This window comes from Eucyclogobius newberryi, unplaced genomic scaffold (genome assembly GCF_026437365.1).
Source record: "Eucyclogobius newberryi isolate DKJ021-1_F unplaced genomic scaffold, fEucNew1.0.hap1 SCAF_2, whole genome shotgun sequence".
NCBI classification, from domain to species: domain Eukaryota; kingdom Metazoa; phylum Chordata; class Actinopteri; order Gobiiformes; family Gobiidae; genus Eucyclogobius; species Eucyclogobius newberryi.
In genome coordinates, this window is record NW_027315834.1 from 10,147,104 (window position 1) to 10,157,135 (window position 10,032).

A 10,032-nucleotide genomic window follows, 5' to 3' on the forward strand; every position below is an offset into this window, starting at 1 on the left:
CCTATGATTAAGTCACACTTTCAGCTCTTCAGACTCAGCCTTCCTCTTCTTCTTTGCTGTTTTATGGCGGTTGGTATCCCAGTGATACATTACTTCCACCTACTGTAGTTGTACTTTATTCTTTAGACTTTATTCTTTAGATTTTATTCTTTAGATTTTATTCTTTAGATTTTATGAGGCAGAATGTAGGTTCAGAAGTATAAAACTCTGCAATTTCTAATGACTTCATGTTGTTTAAAAGTATCACAATACGCATCTCTGTATCGATACACGTATTGCCAAGAGGTCTGTCACGATATATCGCAATATCGATAAATTTAGCACAGCCCTACTACAAGCACAGGTAAACCCGCAGGTACAATCACAAGTACTACACTCACATTATTCATTAAAACCCGAATCTTGGCCAGGTCTCAATGGACAATGAAAAAGGAGAAAGGAACACATGGGAAGTAAATTTAAAAATGGAAAAACTTGACAAACGCATGTACATTATTATTATTATCATGGGTTTTGGTATTTTTTTGTGTTTGTGTGTTTTTTGTTTTTTTATTTACACGTGCTGTTTTTTCTCTCCACAATCTGTGTCTTTTCTTTTTGTTTGTATTTGTTACTTTTCTTTCCATCAAATACCATACAATACATACAATACATACAATACATACAATTGAATTAAATAAACCAGAATGGAGGTAAATACTTGGAATACTAGTAATTGGAATCTGATTGAAATAAAAACTATGATCAGACCTCTATGCAGGAAGCAATCCATTCATTTATTTTTTCTTTATCTTTTTCTTTTTTTCAAATATTTCTGAATAAAAAACAGAACAATCATAAAACGCAGAACACAACAGAAACTGACCAGAGAGCGAAAATAAAGTAAACATCAACTAAACTTCCTAAAACAAAATGATGGCATTTTTAAATAAAAATAATGGTGCGATCCAGAGCTGCTGTTTCATTCACTGTTCAACGACTACTAGAGCAAACACAGACCAATAAGACAAGGAGGTGCTCATACAGCCCTAATTTGTAGAAATATCCAAGAATGCTAACGCTACAGGTAATCAAGTTTCTTTTTCTGATGTTACTCAGTTGCGACTGGACTTAAATTGAAATAATTATACATAATTCACCAGGAAACTTCTCAAAGGACTGAAAAATTTGCTTATCCCGTTGACTAAACAGATAGTTTGATCTAATATGGACTGTACTAAATATCCTGTCCCCTCTTCTGGACAGACTCAAATTGATATAAATCCAGGGCTTGACACTGTTTTTTACAAGATCTGAAAAGTGAAAACTGCTGAATCGTCTGCAAAGGTGGCGCTGACGATAATGTTATAATTTCATCTTGTTTCAGGAATTGGTGGAGATGAAGCCAGTGGAGTCCGATTCAGAGGGTTATCCCCTCCTGGAGGGCCAAAGAGCTGCGTCTCTGCCACGCCTCAACGCTGAGTACTACGTAAGACCCTCACACATTTCACTGAAGGGAAGGTAACGTTATGGACCCTCCCTCACGCTCTGAAGATTTTGGGTCTGGTTTTGATATTCTTGAAATTACGTAACATAAATAGTACTTAATACTATAAATCTGCACAGTAAAATATAGTTCTAGATTAGTTAAAATGTCTTGATTTCAGGATATTTCTCTTAATTTCAGGCAATTTGACCAGTTAAAGTGCCTATGACAGGTTTTTATGATTTTCTAATTAGTATTTATACCTGATGAACATATAAATTATAGTTATATTTATACAACTATTATATATAGTTTATAATTATGTGCAGAATTTACACACAAAAAAAAAACTTTTTGGACTCTCTAAAGTGGCTCTTTTTTATTTGTCAAATTAAAAAATTGTGACATTAGATGATTTTTGTTTGCTGGGTAATTTCCTGTTGTGATGTCATCAATTATAAACAGGAAGTGAAATTATGAAACAAAAAAATCTGTGATAAAACGTTCAGATTTTGTTCTTGTCTTATTGTTTACTGTCTTATTTGCCATTGGGTGAAGGAAATGTGTGACAGCATCAACATGCTGACGTTTTTGTGAAAGTCTTTATGGTTATACTTTTATACCATATTACAGTGGAATTGAACTGTTGTGTATCCTTCTGTAGGACAGTTACAGCACACCCTTAAAGAACAGGCGTGGAGATTTAAAAGTTCATTGTACTCTCTTTCATTTGTGTGTCTGGCCATGTCTGTCCTGATAAATTCGACTTTGTTTGTGCTCCCAATGCTCTGAACACATGTGAAATATGTTTCTTCCATTTTCAGGAATCTAAAGACAACTTTACCATAAAGACACAATATAATCTTAAAATATTGACACAAAAGGGTATTTACAAAGGTCTAAACTGGGTCGAGTGGATGGCGCACAGTGTCGTGAGTTCAAATCCGGCTCTGACAATTTGCTGTATGTCCTTCCCTGGTGTCATCCCCCATCTCCCGGTACACTGTCCTGTCAAATAAAGCCCATCCTTGAAAAAAAATAACTACAGAAATAACAGATTAAACAACTAAAAGGGGATGTCATGATATAACATTTTATTAGTATGATTATTGTGAAAAAAAAACATCACGATTATTGAGACTGTGACCAAACAACAGTGAAATCTTTAATTTTCTCTCATTCCCGTGGTCTGACATGTTACTGTTCCTCAAGTTTGTAACCGACTTTACAACATTGTACTTTCTGAAAGACAAAATATTAGTTAAATGTGACAAAAACAGCCAGATGAAAAAAAAATGTTTACATATATGATTATATTGTGACCTGAATAATCATTATTATTGATTAACCAAATAATCATGACATCTCTATGACTGAATCCAGTCTGAATCCAGTCTGAATCCAGTCTGAATCCAGTCTGAATCCGGTCTGAATCCAGTCTGAATCCAGTCTGAATCCGGTCTGAATCCAGTCTGAATCCAGTCTGAATCCAGTCTGAATCCAGTCTGAATCCGGTCTGAATCCGGTCTGAATCCAGTCTGAATCCAGTCTGAATCCGGTCTGAATCCAGTCTGAATCCAGTCTGAATCCGGTCTGAATCCAGTCTGAATTCGGTCTGAATCCAGTCTGAATCCAGTCTGAATCCAGTCTGAATCAAGTCTGAATCCAGTCTGAATTCGGTCTGAATCCAGTCTGAATCCAGTCTGAATCCAGTCTGAATCAAGTCTGAATCCAGTCTGAATTCGGTCTGAATCCAGTCTGAATCCAGTCTGAATCTAGTCATCGGACAAGGGTTACGGTGTTATGGGGGTTACGTGGGTTATGGAGATGGCCCACCAGTCTGAATCTAGTCTGAATCCAGTCTGAATCCAGTCTGAATCATGTCGGAATCTAGTCTGAATCATGTCGGAATCCAGTCTGAATCATGTCGGAATCCTGTCTGAATCTGGTCTGAATCATGTCGGAATCCAGTCTGAATCCAGTCTGAATCTAGTCTGAATCCAGTCTGAATCTAGTCTGAATCTAGTCTGAATCTAGTCTGAATCTAGTCTGAATCTAAGATAAGATAAGATAAGATATTCCTTTATTGTCCCACATGGGGAAATTTCATTGGTGCAACGCAGGTAGATACAGAGGTAGATACAGAAGAACAGATCACTTATAGGAAGTCTGAAAAACACTTTCAGTAGAAGATCTCCTATAAATAAATAAAAACTCCCATAGACAAACCCTTGTTCTAGTCATCGAACATGGGTTATGGAGATGGCCCACCTCTGTACAGCCCCCCCCCCCCCCCCCCAGTCTCTCTCTCACCTGGCTCTGGTCCATCCTTGCTGGTCCTTTCGGAAGCTAATGTTGTCACCTCCTCTGGTCTGTCCCGTAGCGGAATCTGCCCCGGCACAGCCCTGGGACTCAGCTGGCAGTATGTACCACCTGTCCTCCTCTGTCCCTCGCTCTCTCCGTCCTCCATGTTGTGTTTTTCTCTTCTCGTCTCGTGTGAAGACCCTGCCGAAATCAATATGAATGTCTTTTTTTTTTGTACACGGTGTCGTGTGCTCGTTTGATAGTGGAAGCAACCCAGTCTCTGAGAAAATACACTGACTTATTGACTTTACTTTGAAATGGCACAGTCATACAGTGTGAATGTGCCTGATATTATCTAATTTGCAGTAGTCTTTTCGCCAGATGTAAAAAGTAAATACAAAAAAAAATACAGTACAAGTTTTTATCATAATAATGCAAAATATTTATTTATGTATCTGCTTATTTATTTATGTATTTATTTGTTATTTACGGTATTTATTTATTATGATATATGGCCCTTGATTGTTGGACTCTTATTTTGAAGTGAACTTTAAAACATGACAACAGGACAACATGGATGTGAATCACTTTTTGCTATTTTGTCTTCTTAAAGGGGCTGTACTTTATTTACTTTATGTTCAGCCTGTGTAGAATTGTGTATTTGTGTGTTCAAGTGGGCATTTTAATGTTTTTTTCCCCCCATCCAACCGCAGGCAGAAAAATGTTCCTATTTTTAAAAATTGACAAAAAAAATAACAAAACAACAAATTAAGAGGGAATTGTCATCTCAACACTTTTTTTAAGACAAAGAGTGGGAGTGAGAAGGAAGAAAACACTACATTTACACAAATAATCAAGAAATGCAGTTGTTTAAATTAATTTCCCAGACTCCATAAGGCAGACAGGGTCGTCACAGACTGGGTTGGTGGTGCTGAAGTGTGTACCGGTAGTTTTGTGAGTCGTGCTTTCTTTAACTCTTTCTTTTCTATCAAGTCTAATCTCTCAGTTGTATTTGAAACCAGTCTTAAATGTTTATAAGTGTTTCATTATCACTTAGCATTGAGTGATTTAATACTGAATATCTTCTCACATCTTAAGACTGGATATACAATATACTGTACGTATAAAAGTGTCATTTTCTGTGTTGAGTCGCTGTTTCTATCTCTGGCCAGAGCTACAACCAACCACTGTGAGAGTTTCTGAGAATACACAGCAACATTTGACCAAACATTTAAATAAATTGATAATAAGACATGTTCTTGTATGTAAGGTCTCTAGCTCTTACACCTCCGTCTCATCTCATGTTTGGTTGTGGCTTTTATGGCCAGTTGTTGAATCCGGTAAGGTGCTGACGGCATCACAGTTCTAAGTGTTTCTAATCTAATCTTAAATTATACAGTCAGCAGCAGATGGTAAAGTAAGCCACAGAATTATTGCTCTATAATTACTGGACCCTGAAGGACTTAAAGTGACTTGACTTGGGACGTGACTTGGACTTGAAACAAATAACTAGAATTTAGCGTTGTTTTTTAATGCGGGTGGGTTCACACTTTCACATCTGACATAGAGACTAAACCTGGAACTAAACCTGGACTAGTTCAGAGTTAGAACAGAACCAAACCAAGTCTGCACAGGCATGTTTCCACTGGTTCGATTTGGAGCTGATACTGTAGGTACGGTCCTGTATTAAGTGAACCAAACAGGCCTGTTTAAGGGGTCCTGACTTATAATAGCAAAACAAAGTTGCGTACGTTAGCATCAGCTGTTTCCTTTTTATCAATTCTGAAAATATTGTATTTCCAGTGCATAAAAGCATGCGTCTTACATTAGCCAAACCCAACGCATTACATAAAGAGATGTTAAATGTTAAAATGTGCCGTACAGAAGTGAAATAAGTGTGTGAATAAGCCTGAAGTAGCTTCAGCTTAAGCCGTGTCTCACATCGCCGAGATCAGGGCTTATGATTTCCAATCTCTCTTTTATTTATTAAGAAAACATCTGTTGTGTTTGGGTGTCGACAGCTCTGCACCAGGAGCATAAAGAAACACTCAGGGGCCAGGGCCAGTCAAAATGGCCCAAAATGGCCCTGCATCAGGACTAAAGTGGGCTCAAACCAACACCAAACCAAATCGTGAACATTCCCCAAAATCCAATCGCCAGTAACTGTGATGATCAACACCTAACCTGTTTTTAACTAACCTATTTTAATTTGTTATAATTTATCTATAATTTGTATTATTCTGTGCCGTTTTGTAACTTCTCTAATGCTTAAAGGTTTCTGTCCAGCAGTCGTGTTGTGATTGTGCCGTTTTTTTGGGGTGAAACCAACGTGGCTTTAACTACTCCGTCCTCTTTCCTACGTCTGACTTAACCTGACATGTCCTCGTGCGCTTGTGTCCATCAGCCCATCGTTGACCTGAGCCCGGTGAGGCGCTCCGTGTCCTCCCTGATGCCGCAGCACCCTCCGGAGGGCTCGCTGGGTGAGTATGACCTGCAGCGGCTGGAGCAGGGCGAGAGCAGAGGGCATCATCAACACTATCAGCGCTGCCAGAGGAGAAGGGAGAGGGAGAGAGACCGGAGGCAGAAGTCACTGGAGCAGATGGGCACAGACGGTAAGAGACGCAAGACAAACTATGCAATCACAGGAGGTTTATAGTTTTGCTGATAAGACGCAGTTTTGTGGATTAATTATGCTGCAGTTGAACCAAACAAGTCACAAACACACTCATGCAATCTAGGTCCGGTGCAATTCAGAATCAGAAAAGGTTTATTTACATTATCAGTGAACAAAATTCACAAAATTCAACGTACAACAATGAGCAATAATAAAAGCAAGATATGTTAAAGAAGGCATAATAACATAAAAATAGACTTACCGGTAGTATTTACACAAAATTTACATCTAATCGACTAATTTTGAAGAAAAAAAAACTATCCATCCATCCATCCATCCATTTTCTGCCGCTTTATCCGGGGCCGGGTCGCTGGGGCAGCAGTCTGAGCAGGGACTCCCAGACTTCCTCCTCCCCAGACACTTCCTCCAACTCCTCCGGGGGGATCCCGAGGCGTTCCCAGGCCAGCCGTGAGACATAGTCTCTCCAGCGTGTCCTGGGTCTTCCCCGGGGCCTCTTCCCGGTGGGACATGCCTGGAACACCTCCCGAGGGAGGCGCCCAGGAGGCATCCGGAACAGATGCCCGAGCCACCTCAGCTGACTCCTCTCGACGTGGAGGAGCAGCGGCTCTACTCCGAGCTCCCCCCGTGTGGCCGAGCTCCTCACCTTATCTCTAAGGGAGCGCCCAGCCACACGGCGGAGGGAACTCATTTCGACCGCTTGTATCCACGATCTTGTTCTTTCGGTCACTACCCAAAGCTCATGACCATAGGTGAGGGTAGGAACGTAGACCCACCGGTAAATCGAGAGCTTTGCCTCTGAGGGAGCTGAGCCGGAAAAAAAAACTATTCTGTCTTTAATCAAGAATACATGTATAAATATTCTCCATATTTCTCAATATATTTAGCATGATCTCGATAACGATCTTCAGACGATATTGTCACATTGCAGTTGGTTGAGGTTCAAGTCATTTACTTTTTTAATATGTTAAATGTATTCATATATTTTTTTTAATTAACATCATGTGCTATAGAGAATACCCGGTACAATATTTAAACATTTTTACAAAAAATAAAAAAGGATGAAGAATGTGAAAGGAGAAATAATAATTAGATAAATAAATGAAAAAAAATAAAATGAAAAATGTTTCAAGTCATTTACGAAACATGAATGGAAATAGTGAAGTGACTTACAAAAGGCCAGAACTATCACTTCATACCTTTTATTTGGAGATTATACTTGACGTATCTGTCTCTTTAGTTTAGCACAGACGATATACTCAATGTGTTGCAGCTCTCCAAAACTACAATCGCTGTATTACACATTACACAAATTTTGTTAACGTCTCCGCCCTCCACCAACACGTATCTGCTGTTTGGCCTAGGACCATTCCCAGAGGAGTTGGCTGAGGGCGAGTTGCGGGACAGGGCCAGGGATCGTGAGCGCAGCCGTCCCGCAGAGAGGAGGCACCACTCTGCAGCCGGAGAGAAGCAGAGGTACTACTCCTGTGAACGCTACGGCAACAGAGAACCGGCCCACACCCGGTCAGCCGGACCCAGCTGCACCACCTCACCAGGGGAGGGGCCAGATCCATACCTCAGACAGGTTTGTAACACTATTTATGTGTGAGGGACAGAAACTAGGGCTGCAACTATTAATCAACTAATTGTGACTACGCAATTATAAAAAAAATATTATAGTTGTGCATTAATTGTGCATTATTTATTTTTGGCCTTTAAACATGTTTTAGAACATGCTGAAAGCACACATTGCTTTAAAGCTGTGAGGCGTTCCCTCATTTTGTTTAACAAGGGAAAATTAACTAAAGCTAGCTTGCCCCAACTTGCTAGTGTAAGCAGTTGTAATGAAGGCAATTGCATCAGAACAAGGCACAGCACTTTCTACCTTTGACGTCACAAAACCAGGAGTGTTTTCTGAGGCTCAGAGGGGGATTGGATTTACTAAACAAGATTAATCAAACACACGTGAATGAAGCTAAATATATGTCTACAGTTATGTTTTGATGAGGAAACAATGTTACAACATGATTGAAAGAAAATACGTTTTCATTCCTGTATTAATCATTATCAGGAACCTCTCCTCTCTCTCCCTTTCAGCTCAGGCCCGGGACGCTGCCTCCTGCTCAGAGCTCCACTTCGGGGCGAGGCAGACGTCAGCTCCCCCAGACGCCCCTCACCCCTCGCCCGGGCGTGGCCTTCAAGACGCCCAGCACTACTCTGCCCTCCACCGCCCTCACCATGGGACACCAACCCCGCCCCAGCCGCGGCCTCTCGGAGCACGAGTGCTTACAGGGAGCCTGTGACGACGCGCCCGTCCTGGTCACACGCACCGGCTCGGACCCTGACCTGAACCGCGCTTCAGGGCGACCCCCCAACAGGACCACGCCCACTGGGCCGTCGGCCGCAGCGGGGGTCCCGAACGGATATCATTTTACCCTAGGGGTGAACTCTGCACCCAGTCCCACAGGGCGAGGGACAGGAGTGCTCAGGGACAGAGAGGACAAGGACTGGTGCTGACGGAACATTACGGAAAAGACCATGAAGTGAGTTAGACGCGGCTTTGGCTCGTGCGGTGAAGGAGACAACACGCCGAAACGAGTTCTGTTGAGGTTCACACATGCTCTCGGACTTTGGAGGACTTCTCCGTATCAGGGCAATATTTGCATAGATACAGTCAGCATGGCGTCACAGTTGGCATGGCGTCACAGTGCGGCGCGGCGGTGAAAACGCTCTGATGATTCGATGGGAAACGCAACTTTTTCCCTCTTTTCAGATGTTTCCTGGCGAACTATGTGCATAACTAATTCAGGTACAAGAGTCACAACGGAGTCTTAACAGAAGTGGCAGAAGCATTCCCTCAGAAAAGTAAATGGATTGTTCTTTAGATGTTAAAATACAGCAGGCGCCATAGACAGTCACAGACGCTCAAGCGCGATCATTTGGCAGATGCATCCGGAGTCAAATATAACATGCTTGTTTCATGATATTTTATGTAATTTACCTGGTCTCCTCACTAGCAACATGTAAAAGAAGATGTTTCGTGGCCACTAGATTTTTATCAGAAGCACACAACATTAGAAATCAAATTAAAGTCATATTGCCTTTAGCTTTGATGTCAGTTTTACGTTACAATTCACATCTAACATAAAACACCAAAAGGTTTATACTCTCAACATGGACTCTTAATGGGTTTGTATCAGCTTAAACCCTCTGGAGTATTCATAAAAATGTGTGATGTTTGCGGGCTAATGCTAACGGCTATAGGGACATATACAGGGGACTGGCTCCGGAGACCCTCAGATCGTCCCGAACTTGCCAATTTCCAAAGTGATGAACAGAATCAGCATCTACAAATTATATGTCATGGGACGGCGCTAGCATTGTGGTTGCTTTTAGTCGACTGGTACCGTTAGCATTCCTGGATACTCACACACATTTGGCTAACTTGATTCTTCATCATGTCTTTGTATCTTCATCTGGAACGGTATAAATCCTGAAGTCCATGTTTCTTCTTCTTGAACGTCGGCTGGCAGAGCAGCTCTTCTACATTGAAATGAATGGGGGTCGGTGAGTGGGCGTTCCCTCGTATCCCGACTGTATCCGTGTTACCCGCGTGAAGCTAGCAATGGAT

General features: G+C 41.3%; 1 protein-coding gene across 1 annotated transcript in view; it reads left to right on the top strand.

Annotated features, from left to right (window-relative positions):
- Positions 1–9,087, top strand: part of LOC140366953 (voltage-dependent N-type calcium channel subunit alpha-1B-like) — a 197,768-nt gene extending 188,681 nt beyond the window's left edge. Inside the window, exons 45-49 of the mRNA XM_072453216.1 lie at positions 1,367–1,468; positions 3,849–3,887; positions 6,174–6,381; positions 7,766–7,986; positions 8,499–9,087. Coding sequence (XP_072309317.1) covers positions 1,367–1,468; positions 3,849–3,887; positions 6,174–6,381; positions 7,766–7,986; positions 8,499–8,918 — 990 coding nt within the window. The 3' untranslated portion in view covers positions 8,919–9,087. The remainder of the gene's footprint in view (positions 1–1,366; positions 1,469–3,848; positions 3,888–6,173; positions 6,382–7,765; positions 7,987–8,498) is intronic.
- The last annotated feature ends 945 nt before the right edge of the window (positions 9,088–10,032 follow it).